At 35.8% G+C, this 16,052-nt stretch overlaps 1 protein-coding gene across 2 annotated transcripts in view; it reads left to right on the top strand.

The window, feature by feature from the left end:
- LOC132202781 (dipeptidase 1-like) overlaps window positions 1-16,052 on the top strand; it is a 78,172-nt gene that overhangs the window by 17,452 nt on the left and 44,668 nt on the right. For both annotated transcript variants that reach the window (XM_059629957.1, XM_059629958.1), the window contains 2 exons: window positions 10,697-10,862; window positions 10,922-11,078. In XM_059629957.1, the coding sequence (XP_059485940.1) occupies window positions 10,697-10,862; window positions 10,922-11,078 (323 nt within the window). The remainder of the gene's footprint in view (window positions 1-10,696; window positions 10,863-10,921; window positions 11,079-16,052) is intronic.

The following is a 16,052-nucleotide window of genomic DNA, read 5'->3' as shown; positions in this document are numbered from 1 at the left end:
CTTCAAATTTTAATATTATTGTTTGAAAAAAGAATAACATTTTTGCAGATTTATCCCAAAACTTACATTATTTTACATTTTTAAAAATTTTGTTTCAACATTTACTTCTATATACGTGAATACAAACAAATTGAATGTGTGCTTTATGACAATAAACGCCCCGAAAAACGGAAAAAAAAATAAGGAAAATGCTGACTGCCAATTCTAGAACATCAAAATTAACCTTTAATCGTTAATTATTCTTCTGAAAGATGAAATGGTTTAAATAAATATGTCAAATAAATTGTTTTGACATCGAGAAATTTTTGAATATGCTGATAAAGAAAAATATTTTCACTTTCATCCAATAATTCCACAAATTTAAATGCAATTTTTGTGCCACGAACAAATTTCAATAAGCTTAAAAGCCGAAAGGATATCTTATTTTTTTTTATAATTGCAAAGAATCCAATATTTCATCAAGTGGCAAGTTTTCAACACATAAAATAATGAAAACTGATCACCGAGAAATGAGTGTCACTTTCAACCGGACGCCATCATTCATCAGCCGAGGCATAAGCGCGAGGGAAATTCAAATTTTCCGAGCCAGTTAATGACGCAATTACATTAGCCGGGTGAATTAATAAATTGATGCTGTGGCACGGTAGCAGCAGCAGGGCCAAAGAGAGGCGTTAGTTGATTAGTTGGTTAGATTCGAACGCTGTCAGCAAGATAATAATCATGGCGTGTGATGCGTTTGCTGCTCGCTCGCTCGCTGCCAGGCATAAATTTTAATGATGAATGCCTAGGTGATTACATATGCATGATCTGGTTAACGTTTCACTCACTCAGCCCCCTGCATCCACACACCAGCCCCCTCTGCAACATAACAAACGCTGCGATAGGATTGAGCCTGAGAACTTGGAGCAATCCTGGGCGCGCGCGTCGTGCGTTATCAATTTGTTATGGCCGCTGTTTAATTGAGCCGCTAACTCATTTGCATGCGTCCCGCTGAGGGAAATACGGGTGCGGAAAGCGGTTTTACGAGGCGAGTGTTTAACGCGTGATTAGTGCAGAGGACGCTAGGCTGCCGTGCTTTGAGGAGAGATCACGGATGGCTTTGCTGTTCCTAAGATTTTGTCGGTGACAATAAAGTGAAACTGTCCTTCAGAAGTGAAGTCCAGTGTAAAAATCAATATTAAAATATGACATAATGACCATAAAATTGTTTTCCTTTAAATCTCCTCGCAACACATTATTTAGTTAAAATAAAAATAAAAAACACATAACTTTAAATTATATTTTTAATTTGCTAAATTTGTAATTTTTCTTTTATTGGTAGTTTTGTTTGTAATTAAATTTTTTTACGCATTAAAAAATATATTACTCTCCGTAATTATTATTATTTTTTTTTTTTACTTCATTTTCTTTTTTCTTAATTTTTTTTTGCTGTTATTTATTATTATATACATGACATGGTGGTATTATATCTTATTATTGGTAAATTTTAAACAAATATTTGGCTGTGTCCAAGTTATTTTCGTAATATTTTACCATTTGATGAATTGTGAAACAGATGAAAAGTAAAAAGTAATTTGGTTTCTGGGATTACAAGAATGAAGAAACCCGTGAACAAAAGCTGTTGAATAAGTTATAAATTGCTTGCAAAAATAAAAAAAATAAAAAATACACGGAAAACCTTTCATAACATTGTGCCACATCAACATGATATTGATAATAATTCCTTCTCAAGTGATTAGCAGTGGCTTTTGTATTCAATGTCCTTAAGCACTCCACTGGGAGGTTATGGCTATTGAAAAATTTTACTTTTCAATACTTAACTAATGATTTGTTCTTTGCTATAACTAAAGATTAAAGCCGAATTGAAACTTTATATATATTTAGTTTAAAAAGTTGATTATTCAGTACAATATTGAGGATAATTATTAAATTGATCCCAATTATTTTTATCATACATATTGAAAGCATATTGCTCTGGGTAAAAAGATTGATTTTTAAAGTTTAAAACATTTAATAGATCTGACCATCTGTTGCCATTCCACCTTGTTGGTTCATTTTCACTTTCCTTTAAATTTTTCCACTCATTGCACTTCTTGCCAGTGACGGAGATTTGAGCGACGGCGTGTAATATCCAAAATTTGATGTCAACCAGTCACGTCCGATTCAATTCCGTCGCCGAAAGTTAATGTATGGGAAGCAATTGCCGAGCATTTTTGTCGCCGGCCAACTTTTCCTGCGCGGCGAAAAGTCCGGAAAAGCAGCCGCTCAAAATTTGAATGGGAAACTTTTTGCCTGTGAAATAGAGGAGAAAAATAGTCGATTGAGAGCGTGGCGAAAGTTTGTCGTCAGGCCGAGGCGACCGACCGCAGAAAAGGGAAATTCCGCGATCGGCTTTTCTAATTACTTGCCAGATCCGGTGGAGCTTTGTTCGGTTCAATTGTTTTCCGCCGCTCGGTGCGACCGCGAATGATGCATGCTTTATTAAAAATAACGACCTCAAAGTTCATTTTTCCGCGTTTGTTGACACGAGGACAAAGTTCCTTTCGTCTAACGCGCGGAGAAAGGCCTCGGCAAACAGTCATTCTGCAAGACAAATAGTGGAATGAAAAAATAATGCCGCGCACGGTGCTCACCTGAGACTCGCAGTTTTTCATCTCCAACAGTGGCAGCGGAATTATATTTTCATTCTGAGAGAGCAATATTAATGTTATCTTTTGCTGCACCCCAGCTATGATCTTTGCATATCTGCAGAGCAAACAAAATAGAATGCAGAAAAAAGGGGTCGCTTTTATTTATTCACTTTTGGCCTGCAGCTTTTTTTTGTCGGATCAATGTTTGTGAGATTTTTCCAAGCTGCTTTTATTGAAATGATAATAAACAAAAGTCCCTTTTTTTCTTTTAAAGGGAAAAAAGTTTTCTTTTTTATATAAACAAGGAAAAGCCTAAAAGAGGACATGATTACAATTTAGAATAAAATCCAATTTTCGAAGCAAATATTTGGGGATGTATTTGACAAAAAATTATAACTGGAAAACGCTCAGGTGTTTATAAATGTTTGCAAACCATCAAAATTTTCTGGTATTAATCCATCAAAGTTATAGATGTGTATTTGCTAAACCAACGATAAACCAATTACAAGGGTAGCAAGCGTTGCGCAAATATTTAAATTAAAATTTAGCGCATATCAATCAAACGAGAAACACGTCACGCGCGCATGTTGCTGAATTCCTTCCAAAGCAGTAATTAAATTTTACGGGACGTGTGTAGCGTTTTTCTCTTGAATAAATTCGCACGTTCATTTTTTTGCTAGGACCGGCAGAGTTGAGGTAAAAAGATCTTTAGAAATAAAAAACGCACTCTCGACTCTGGAAAGATGAAAAGCGGAAATGAAAAATGATCACACGTGTGCAGTAGTCATTTTATAAATTTTTCCTGTATAGCTGAAACTTTTTAGCTTATGTCAGGCAATTTTTACACTTTTTCGAATAACCAACATTTCAAATTCATTCATCGATAATTTGTTAAATTAACCAACGAAATATACTTTTTTCCTTCTCTTTTCTCCAATACTAATTAATGTGTCATTTAAAATCAATTTTTAATATTTAACGTCTAAAAAGGCTTTTTATTATATGACTAGAGAAGGAAAACTCTGGCATTTATATTTTCTGCTTTTATAAAATTCAAAAGTGCCCAAATCAAATTTAGCTTTGACGAAAAAAAAACTGCGACACAAAAAGCAGCCTAATGCACGGAGATTCATGGAAATGGCAGCTCGCTAAAGTGCATTTGGATGCACATAATTGTCCTTTCTTTGGCACACAGTCGCTTTGTGTCTCTTTCCTTTGCACACTTAATTACACGAGAGAGCTGCTCTCGTAAAAAAAAACGCTGCTCACGCCACTTTGATATATGCAAAGTTAAAACTCTCAGCCAGCAGAACTCGGCTCTCTCATGGCGATTACATTTGCTCCGTTTCTCCGCTCACTTAATCAATAAGTTTCATTTTCTCTCTCACTCTCTCTTTTCGCAGAAGCCGAAATATCGACTGCGGATATATACTTCATATTTCACCAACACGATATATATATTTTTTTTTCACTCGGCGCTCTTTTTAGGAAAAAATATTCGCGCAGTCATCGCACGCTTCGGAAGTTGAATGCGTGCTTGATCGATGGCGAGACCAACGAAGAGAGAAAGAGAAATTCGATGCCAGGCCAGTTTCTCCCCGTATATTGATATCATCTTTAATTTAATACTCGCAGAGACCACAAACACGGACTGCTTTCTCGGGGGCGGCTGTCTGCAATCATTTCGCGAGGGCGGGCGGAAGAAACACACTTTTCCTTGAACTCGCAGCAGAGGCGTGTTCGTGGCGGATGACGGATTATTTCGCACGCGGAAATAAATTGCTGTGCTCTTTTGCAGCCGAACGTCGAATTGCTTAATTAAACCGGCGGGAGCTGCGAATTTTGAGTGGCAGCAAAGCGCGGCTCTCACACGAATTCGCATTTATAAATTGCCTTCCTCTCGGCTGACAGCAAAAAAGAGCACTGGTTTTATGATGAAATTCTGGCTTTTGCGACTCCTAATGAGCAGCCTTATCTGAAACCAACATGATTGATTTTTAATAATATCTATCTGAGTTTATTACTGCTTATAGCATATTTAAATTTTAGTACAAATATTAACGCGCAGGTCACACCCAGGGACACGAACTTCTTCAGTGAGCTTGGCTTTGAGAGTGAGCTATAGATCTTTGTAAATTTTTGTGCGTTTTTTGTTGTTGTTCAGTAGTAAATGTTTAGCCGGAAAAACGATAAATATTGTTAGAAAAGATAAAATAAATTTGATAAAATAAAAAAAAATAAGATTTTTAAATGTTGATTTATTTTACTATTTAATAATATTAAAATTACAAACCTTTAATATTTTTATTATGATATAATTAGAAAAATCAATGCTTACTTATTTTGGATTTTTTCACACAATTTTGTTTTAAATTTTAATTGTAACAAGCTTTTTAACATAACATTGATCGTGACGATCGTGAGCATTACTGATGTCAATCAGAGGTGCAAATCTATTACTTGACCAGCTTGAACTGTATTGGCTCTGCCTTTCAATAATACATTGTGACACAGCACATGGTCATTTTATTCTGAGACTATAATTTATAAATTTATTTGTAAATAGTTTCTCTCTACAACGAAAGTTGAAAATTGCATTGATTTTCTACTTATTTTCAATACAGGAATAAAATGAATAAACTAAAGATAAAATTTTCTTCATGTCTGCCACTGAAATATGCAAGGCTGATTTTAAAAGAATTTTAGAAGAAAAAACTATCCCAACATATTTTGCCCTGTGATTTCTCAACGACTCAAAACGATCATCTTACAAAATGAAGAAAAATGTTAGTGCTATCTAATAGAAATTTCCTTTGAAAGCATTTCATTTAATTTCGCACTCGAGCATCGCTTTAAAAAAATATAAAAGGCATAAAGCAGTTTACGACAAAAGCACATCATCAGTATGTACGTCTGCAAAGCAGTTTGTTCGGCGTTGATGGAGTGCGCGCGCGACTCGGCGTACTGATTTAAAAACCAATTCCGCAGCGTGTTAGCCGCGCCGACATAACATGCCGCATAAACAGCCCTTAATAAAAACCCGCCCCGAGATATAAAGTCGCTCGCTGCATTCCTTTGGCGCACCTTGGCCTGAGTAAATCCATCCCGTGTCTCTCACCCAGGCAAGAAGAATAAAGCAAAGAAAGTCGATACGAGAGGCACGTTTTATTGCAGGTGCAGAACCGACTTTCAATTTTTAATCCTTTATCCCGGCGTCCATTTGGCACCTTTTATGAGGCCGTCGATAAACAGCGAGGGCAGCAACGCAACCCGCATCGCGCCAGGGGGACGCCCACGCCAAGGCAGGGGCGGCTAATTCTCGGCTCGATTATTTGCAATTTTCACGTCCGACGCTCCCTTTGTCACAAAGAGCGAAATGAGTTTTCCGGTCGCGCCGATTGATTTCGCTTTCTGATGATAATGTTTGGCCTTTCGCCACCGACGGAATTTCCAAAACTAAACCTCGGGCCGTCTCTCGTATGTACTTTTGCGCTGTTATATTTTGTTTGTTTTGCTCTCTCCTGCTTGTTATTTGCCCGGCTAAAAAAACGCGAGTGTTTTCCTGGCGAGCCGCACTGCTTTTGAAAGATCCTCTGTTATTCAAAAGGTGCACGCAATCGAAAAATATATAATATAATTGCAAAATTGGAAAGCGAGAAGTATTATTTTTATTGTGTCCATTTTTTACTGTTGTTAAATAAACAAGACTTTAGTTCTCGGTTTTTTATTTACTTAGGAAATTGAAAACCCGAGTTTAAACAAAGTTTTCGGCTAACAAAAACACGCAGGCGGAGAATTTTCAAGCACAGCTAAATTAAGCAACTGGTTTTCCATTTCGAACATAATAAAATACACCAAGAATTTTAATTCCCATGAAATTGTAATACAATAAAAGAATAGGGCCATAATGGGACGTATAATTTTATGCAGCCAAGTTTACATTTGGTCCTTCCCCAGCCCCAACGTAAATCAAATAGACTGCATCAAATTTGAATTAGTTTGCGTTGATTGCTGATTTTTTTGGTGAGCTGTGACAATTTGAATCAATATTTACAAATTTTAACCAGGTAATAAGTGTTGACCTAACCATTTTTTTTTTTTTAAGTGGGATCAAAATACTTTTTTACGTTTCCAATAATTACTTGCTGCTCAAATTTGCAAAAAGAGAATATATACATCATTATAAAAATACCAGCGTAATAAAATTTTATTTAAAGTTTAATATAATGAAGTTTGTTTGCAGGCACCACAAGGAAATCTCTGCTTACATTGTGATACCACGAACGTCAATATTTTCGATATTAAAAAAATGATTAATCAATGGCGAGCATAACCGGAATAACTTTAGCCTTAATTTTATAAATTTTTAAAGTACGGCACGAAAATGAGAAAAAAAAAGAAATCTGGCTTTTTGTGCGTTTGGTCAAGATTTAAATTAACTCTTTTTAGCGCATTTGAAGGAAGGCTTTTCGTGATTTAATTTGATTCCTGGACATAATTTTTTTTAAGAATTAGAATATATTCTAAAAAAAAAAAAATAATAATAATAATAACCAGGAATCAAAGCAAATATGCTTGAAGAAAGGTAAACTCTGCATTAAAATCCAATTCATCACATCTTTTTTCTGATTTTAAGATCTTTTAACAATAATCCTTTTCTTTAATAACAATTTTACTACCGCGGTTTGATGGCAAAAATCTGCAAATAATTGTATTGCAATTCCCTCTAGCAAAAACCCGTCTTGTCCCCCTTCTCGTGTGTGTGTTTATTTTCGACAACAACTCGTTTAGCAGAGTAGATAATGATTTGATGCGTGGCCAGATGGTCGTGATGGATGAGGGAAAAAGCTGGGACGAGCCCGACTGGTGGAGATAAAAATTTATGACGCTGTACTATTTATGGGCACCAAGACGGAGAGAGACAATGCCAAGTTTTGCCAACTCTTTGTCACTTGGCAAACTCGAGATCGCTTCTGGCGAATTCACTTCGGCGCAGAGAGACTTCTGGAATCACGCTCGGCACCTTTCATTACCGCCCACGCCGCACATTTATCAATCGCAGATCTGCGTGTTGTACTTGCATACGGGGCGAGGTGTGATTTACCGCCTATTATTTTCATGTTGCGTGGAAACGATCGTGTGACCTGAATAAGGAAGTGGTCCTTCGCAGAGGTGCTGCCGGCAGAGGGCAGAAAAAATGAGGTGATAAAACAGCGGAAAAGCATTACATGAGGGCGGAATGCAGAAAATGGCACTGCAGCAGTGTGACGTAAGCGAACCCACGCGTCCTTTTTAATGGAAGCTGGAGGAAAATAAAAACTTGTCAAACACTCCCGGACACGTATGTACTTGCTTTGTTACGATTTTGGTCGTTCAACCGCTGAAAATTGATTATCACGAGAAGTTTTTATAGCTAAAATGAATTTCCCAAGTCTTCTGTTTGCTTACAATACAAAATAAATATTCGCAATACCGCACCTTGAGTTCTGCGAATTGTGCTTTTACTCTCTGAACTTTTCCGCCAAAAAAGAAACGAAAGAAATATATTGTAAGGATTGCTCGGATATTATTTAAAACTAAATTTTGCCTTTTCTAAAATATAGATAAAACATGGTTTTATAATTTGAATAAATTTTTACCTAGATGGTTTTATTAAGTAACTAATTTTTTTCAGATTCATTATGTTGAACCTTCATCAAAATCCTCACAACAATTAATTATTATTGTTGTTAAACTGTCAAAAAATTTACATCCAATTTTTTTACATTCAATTGTTGAAAACTTTATTTAAAAAAGTAAGGAATTTTCGGACAAAACGGCGCCACCAGTAGCAAGATTGCTAAAACTTCTGAGATAAATAAGACCCCCATCCTCTGCAGTGAGCTTCAATTGACTTGGTTTTTTCTTATCACTTAGTTTTTTCCATGATCTGCTTTAAAAATTAAATCCAATTAAGTCATACTTTTGATAACATTTGGATTACATGTGCCTCGTTTATTTTTATGATACTGTCAGAATCGAGTCCAGCTTTGGGCAAAACCATGGGAAAATTTAGCATTCTGTTAAAACGTTTTTTGGCTTAATTTAGATGATTTTCTATCGAGGAAAAAATGTGTTTTATTCCTGACACTTAATGAATAAACAAAATTATTCAGACTTTAACAATTAAATTAAATTTTCATAAAAAAAATCTGCCCTTCTCTGTTGATGAGACGAGTTAATTACAGAATAACTTATCTAAATTTCACCCTAATGCAACTTGGTAAACATTCTAACACTGTAAGTGCCTCCAGCAAGCGGTGGTCTTTTGAGATAAAAATCTTCCCCCGTCTAGAGCTCGCCGCCTAATTTAAATAAATCAAGCTCGCTCGCCGCGCTAAATGAGCGCAATATAGAGGAAGGCGAGCGTTTGCACCTCGAGCCGAGCAGCTTCTCATCCCACTCTCGGCGCACAAGACGCGTGTTTTTATATGCCCGGGATTATTATGAAATACCATCTCGTCCACTTAAAGCAGGCACGCTTTAAATTGTAAAGGCATAAATCTGCCACGCTTACACACAGACACGCCAGGGAGAGTCTAAAAGATAACGTTTAATTAAACATTCCAATAAATTGAATTGACCTATTGCGTGGCGCTAATGGCGTTCGGGAATGCCATCGGGGAGGAGGCGAGCCAAGATAATGGCCTGCATTACACACTTTCGCTGCTCCCGGGCCGCCGATGTGATAATATATGTGCCCGTTGCAGAGGGAAGCTGTTAGCGAGCCGCCGGCGTTCGTGCTGCTGCTTTTTGCCAGCAAGTGTGCGCCGCAAACCGAGAACAATGGGGGCGGCTTTAATAGCCGAAAGAATATTAAGACTTTTTTTATTTTTGTGGCTTGGCTAATGTACTTTTCTGTATTATATCGTGGAGTGCGGGATCGGATTCCCCTCGGATTTGCTGCTCGAGTCTCGACGGGGAGTAATGGACGAGATAATTGAATGCGATTTGCTCTACGCCCGTAACCTCAAATCTTTATATACCATTGCAAAAAGCATGTTATAAATTTTTTTAAATATGTTTAATTTATTAAAAGATATTTATTTAAATTTATATTTTAGTGTCAATAATCTTACTATTTAACGTTATTATAATATTTACTTGTGATTTTCATAATTTTTATTATTTTTCCTTTCAGCAGCAGTGTTAAAAAATTTAAAAAATTATTTTGATATTATTTGTCCAAATTTCAAAGTTTATTCTGTAAAATTTTGATATATGCATCCATGGCTCACAGAGTTAGAGCTATGAAAAAACATAAGCAATTAATATGATCCAGCCTGTTTCATTGCGTTACTTACAATTGATAAAAACAAAAATATAAAACTATATTTAAAAATTGAACAACTGAATAAATAAGCTTCAAGATTATTATCACATCGCATGATATAGATATAATTAAAACTGAATTTTTATAATTAAATTAGTACTTATGACTAATCTGCCTTGACGTGAAATAATTACGTTCCAAGACGCGAGATACTTGAGACAAAGCCGGTGTAAAAAAGTGAGAAAATTCCTGTTGTGATAATAAACATTTTTAATATTTTCAAACTTTTTTACATCGGCTTTGTCTCAAATATCTTGCGTCTTGGAACGTAATTCCACGTTAAGGTGGATTAGTCACAAGTACTAATTCAATTATTTCCCGTTTCGAGTGGTTTCTTTGGGTTTTAAATTCTCAATTATTATAATGCTGATAATGATTTTAGATTATTATAGACAAACTACAGCTAACTTTAAAAATTACTCAAACATAAAAAAAGAGTCTCTTTAAATTCATTAGTTGATGTTATGACATATTAACAAAGCTGTATTATTTAGCCTTGTTGGGACGCAAATAAATATACATTTCTTAAATTGAGCATCAATTGGATTGTTGTTGGTCAGTCTGAAACCAGAAACATGTCCATGGGACCAAAGGTTTCATTTTTGTTATTGCATTGTGTGCCCCGAAAACTACTATGTGCCGATAAGAATTGAGGTTGCTGAGACGATATATCTCTCTCTGCTGTTTGTTGCAGTGGATCTGACAAGCAAGCACTGGCTGGCGGTGATATTGGTTCTCACGATGGCAGCAGCCGCCGGTTTGGGGGTGCCACTCGCCCTCAAAGTGCAGTCAGGCGCGTCGCTCGAGGAGCGCATCGAGGCGGCCAAGAGACTGCTGCAGGAGGTGCCCCTTATCGACGGGTCGGTCTAGAAACTCAATAGTTGAAACCCTCAAATATAATTTTTTTTTTCATTTTCAGGCACAACGACCTACCCTGGAACATCCGAAAGTTCGTTCATAATCATTTGGACGACTTTCGCTTTTCCGAAGACCTGCGCAAGATTGCGCCCTGGTCCAGCAGCGCGTGGTCCCACACCGACCTGCCACGCATGAAGGCCGGACTTGTTGGTGCTCAGGTGAACAGCATTTTTTTTTTTCAATTTCTTTCAACGTGAGAGATATAAAATTAAGGAATAGGTTTCGTGATATTAAAAATATGTGCAGAAATTAAGAATTTTTTTCTCAATTAAGTTAAATTAAAGTCGCATTTTATTTACATAAAATATCAAAATACAGACAGAAAACTTTACAAAAATCTCAACTTGGACTAGAATTTGACGTTTTTAATGTAAAAGAATGATTTAATTTTATCAGAATCAATGAATTTCAAGAGTTTTTATTTGAAAATAAACAAAAAATCACCTCGTAGGATTTTCCAATTATAAAGTTCAAAATTTGATTTAACACATAGTTTAATAATTTCGGATAAGTTAATACTGTTGAATCAAAGTGTTCTGAACTTTTAAGTTTTAACCACCGCAGCGGCAAACGTGCGGCTAATGTAGTGGCCGGAGTTTTAGCCAGCACGGCTGAAAGCTTTGGTAAGATTTAATGAAATTTGCATATGGGAGTTACTCTGGCGAACGTTAGTCATGCACAGCCGCCGAATAAAACACGCTCTCTCCATCCTTTGTCATGCAAATGGCCGCACGTATACATAGGAAAGCCCGAATTTATCCCGAGTGCACATTGTGTGGCCAAATTTATTGCCCCCGCCGATCGCAATCCCAGCTGGAATTCGGCCGTGACTGTCGAACGACGCAACCGGCGCGACCCACATGCCGTGCAGGTTGTATACCCCAGTCTCTTCGTAAGCAAACAAACCTGCACATGGGCAAATGCTTACGTATCAACGTCGTATTTTATCGCGGCTTCCTTCCGGGGCATCTGCGCGTCGTTTATCATTTTTTTCTCGGAATAAGGCTCGATAAAATATTGAATTTATTTCCATTTGGTGCCACGCTTGACTTTCAGCTTTGCGATAATTTTTAGCTGATGGTTTTCATATATTTACAAGAGAAATAAATATATTTATTTAACTCAAAACAGGTATTTCAGAATAAAAAGCGTTTGGAACAATATTTGTGTTGTCGTATAGCTTAAATAACAAATTATCTTACTATAAAATCCTTAAAATCATTATTTAGTGCAGTAGAACTGTACTACAATTGTACAATTGTATTTGGGTATCTTTTTTAGACAGTCTTGATGACTTCACGAAAAATGTTGATATTAATTCAATCAAATATTTTTTAAATAAGATTGAAAATAATTTTAAAAATATTTTAAGGTTCATTTTGAACCATTAAATTTATCCTTATTTCGATTTAAATTAAGGTTTTAAGGTTTAAAATTTAAAACTCAATTTATAATAATTGTCAGGACAAAAATGCAATTGTTCCATTTAAGAACTCTTCAAAATGTGCATGACGAAATGAATTTCCTTGTACTTAAAATTATGTGGATTTGTCAAGGTATAAGAAAATAATTCAATGCGAAAATCCACGGTAACAATAAAGACTAAATTAGATAGAACATTTAAAATCGATGAAAGAAGAGAAATTGTCTTATATTTTTCAAATCAATTGATTTTTTTAAATATAATTTTAATTTTTAAATATTTTTGAAGTTTTCAAAAATAATTTCTTGTTTTTATTTATTTTCTAGTACACTTGCTGATGACCTCACATTTCTCACAGTTACATCTGCTTAAATATAGAATTCCGTACAACGCTTTTCTCTGCCCCATCCATTACCGAAAAATAATTCCCTTCTAAACTCTAAATGCGAGGCGGTGGGCGAGGACCGTAATTACGGTTCTGCACTCACTCGCTTTCGAAAACAAAGAAAACAAAACAACAGTGCGCGCGAAAAGTGGCGCCTTCAAGAGCCATCAGGCGCGCGCGACACTTTCACCTGCCTGCCGTCGTCGTGCATAAGTAATTTATTCGCAGCGCACGTTGATCATTTCACCGTTCAATTATTCTGGAAATATTAAATTATGCGAGCGAGAGCAGCTGAGCGAATTCCTCCGTCGCTTTGAAATAATTCATTCTGCGTGCACGCCTCCGTTTTTGGCGCGCCGCCAACTCGGCCATTGAAAATCACTAAACCTTCCTTTTTCTCCCCGAGGGAGCAAAAGCTGCAACGGCCATCCCCACTGGCCATTGTATCGCAGTGCAGTGTGTATCGATTCGCCTGCACGCACACGTGATTAATCGCGCAATACTCGTGGCGTTGCGTGGGCCGGCCCGGTTTGTTTTGTCAAGTGCTCGCAAATGCATCTCGTTCTCTCCGGACCGGACTGTGATGCTTTTTGCTCCTTTGTCTCCCACCCGTGGTGGATATAACTTGCGGAAATTGAGTCGCCAGCAGACCCACTCGCTACCCGTGCGAAAAAAAACTAGATTGATGCGCCCTGCCGTTGGTGCGTGGGTGGTCAATGTGAGCTGGTCAGCCAGAGAGGTAATGGCCCTGTAGGTTATTGTCTTGTTAGGCGAGTGTGTGATCACTCTAGCCAATGCTATTACTTCTTGTTAATGGCTTTTTTCTAGTTTAAGCTGTTCATGTTGCCATAATATTACATTACAATCAAGGTCCGCTCGTCAGAAAATTTCGATTGTTGTCGAGCTCTCTGATTGTGTACAACTTTACTTGTACCCAATCAGAGAGCTCAAACAACAATCAAATCTTTTTTCATTGTTGGTGATGAGTGGACATTGATTACAATATACAAAAATATAAATTATTTTAATGAATAATAAAATGTTTTATTTCTATTAAATTTTTAAAATCTTTAATTTATTGTAATATTTTTAACAGTTATATTATTTAATTTAATAATTTGTTTCCTATAAAAATTTTTATTTTGTGTATTTTGTCTGTTTTTTACTCAAATAATTTTTTTTTTGTATTGCTTTAAATATACTATGATTTTTTTTTATATATTCTGATAACACATCGCTTCATTTTAAATTGGAAGAATTAAGTAATGAAAATACAATTCTTACACATCAGTTCTTCTTTCCTCCCATATTTTCAATTCATAATTAATGTGATATATCAATAAATATTATTTGCAACTGATTAAATGAAACTACTTTACAGTTTACAGACAATTTTTGTCTGTCAACAATCTGTTAAATATGAGTAAGCAACTCTGCAACTTAAATTTTAAAAAAATCTCATTTATATTCATTTTAGCAATCAATGCAAATTTAGCAAAATAATTCTGACATTATTTATAAAAAAAAATACTCTTTTTAATTATTATTCATACATCTTATATTTTTAGCCGGCTTGATCAACCAACCATGAAAAAGTTAGTCACTTTCTTATGAAAATTAGCAAAAATTAGCATCTTTAAAGCATAATTATGAAATTTACCTATTTTATTTATAACGTTTTGTCAATGTTTATTTTTCGGAAAAATTAAGCTTCAGCGATATAACTTCCTTCATTTCCTGCCACTCCCTGTCTTTGCTTATGAATTCTCTTTTTACATCTCTTGTAAAACACATTTTCCCTTTGAAGTTGCTGTGTAGAGGTCTCGCGTTCTCACCTAAAATTAAGCGGCAAAAAGAGGGTGTGCGCGGCGAGCAAGTGCTCTCGACTGCTTTCTCTCTCTCTCTCTCGGGCTTTCAACTTGTGTATCTTTTGGGCGAGCTTGCTTGTCTGGCCTTTCGCTTGCTTGCGAATGTTCTTCCTCTCGTATGCGTGCACAAAGATAAATATCCTGGTCACTTTTCCGCGCGCCGCTAAATAAAACTGCCAGCAGCGCGAGCCGTTTTGCTTTCGCCAGAAAAGTTTTCCATGCTGGCCACACTCGGCTTGTGTGTTTTATTGCACATGTACATACGCAGCACTCACAGGCTGCCGCTCGCCGGCATCCGCTAAACATTTCAAGCCCGACGTCACCCAACTCTCTCTCACAACAACGTCAAGTCGGCACTTTTTTAATTTCAACTTTTTAAACGCACGCTTGCCTCTCTGTGCATTAATAAAGCTAGTTTGCGGCGATTCACATTATTTTTATATCTCGTCATGGCAAAGAAAGAAATAAGCAAATTATAATAATTATGATCTAATTCTAATAATACTAGTTTTAATATTTTAAGGAAAGGAAAAAATTAATGCGAATTCACAAATACAGTTATAAAAAGATCCGCGCTTAACAGAGTGCGAGAGACTTGAAATGTGCATAAATAACAAACAATGACATATTGTATTATAAATTTAATTCAAAAGCAACCAAACTTTGTAAAAAAAATCGCAATTTGCCACACACTACTAGCTAGAATTTAACTATTGAAAACATTGGAAATATAAAATGATATAATTTCTGATTATATCCTGAGATGAAAATTAGTAAAAAGAATAACGTAAATTTTCTTTTTGGAAATGTATTATTTAGTTTTACATCTTCTTACTTGGTCAATAAATAAATTGATATCTGAAAATCAAAAATTTATATTTATAGCTTGTATTATTCCTTGTGTATAATTTAACTGTCTGAATTTAATTATGTAAATTTCTACAGTCATTTTTTTCTCGCAGTTTCTCAATTGACCTGATTTTGTACTGGCCTCATGACACAGGTCTAATGAGGAATTATTTTAATTTATGTGCATACATGACGTGTGCAAAATTTCTGGGACATCATGATGTATCTGTTATGAAGTAACCCTGACCGGCTTTTTTCTAGTTTCTAATGAAAATTAAAATTTTGAACTAGAATTTGTGATTTTAAAAAATTTAATCATTCAAAACAATTTAATCGAAGAAAAAATCACCATAAAAGTAAGGATTATTCCCCTCCTCTCTAAATGCAAGTTGAACCAAAATAAAGTGTTTTTTTTTATTATGTTATGGGAATTAACATCAAAATGACCTGGAGTCTGGAAACGAAACTTCATTTCATGTTTCTGATTTTGTAAAATTGAAGTAGATGAAATGAGAGGCGTACCAGTTTTGAGTCGCAACAGCAACCAAGGTCGGCGCGCTTCATTTTTTTTTTTTTTTAACAAAACATGAAACATGACCATTTTAAT

The sequence above is a fragment of the Neocloeon triangulifer genome, unplaced genomic scaffold (genome assembly GCF_031216515.1).
Source record: "Neocloeon triangulifer isolate White Clay Creek 2 clone unplaced genomic scaffold, ASM3121651v1 ptg000015l, whole genome shotgun sequence".
In the NCBI taxonomy this organism is placed as follows: Eukaryota; Metazoa; Arthropoda; class Insecta; order Ephemeroptera; family Baetidae; genus Neocloeon; species Neocloeon triangulifer.
This window is presented reverse-complemented; position numbering and strand designations above follow the sequence as displayed.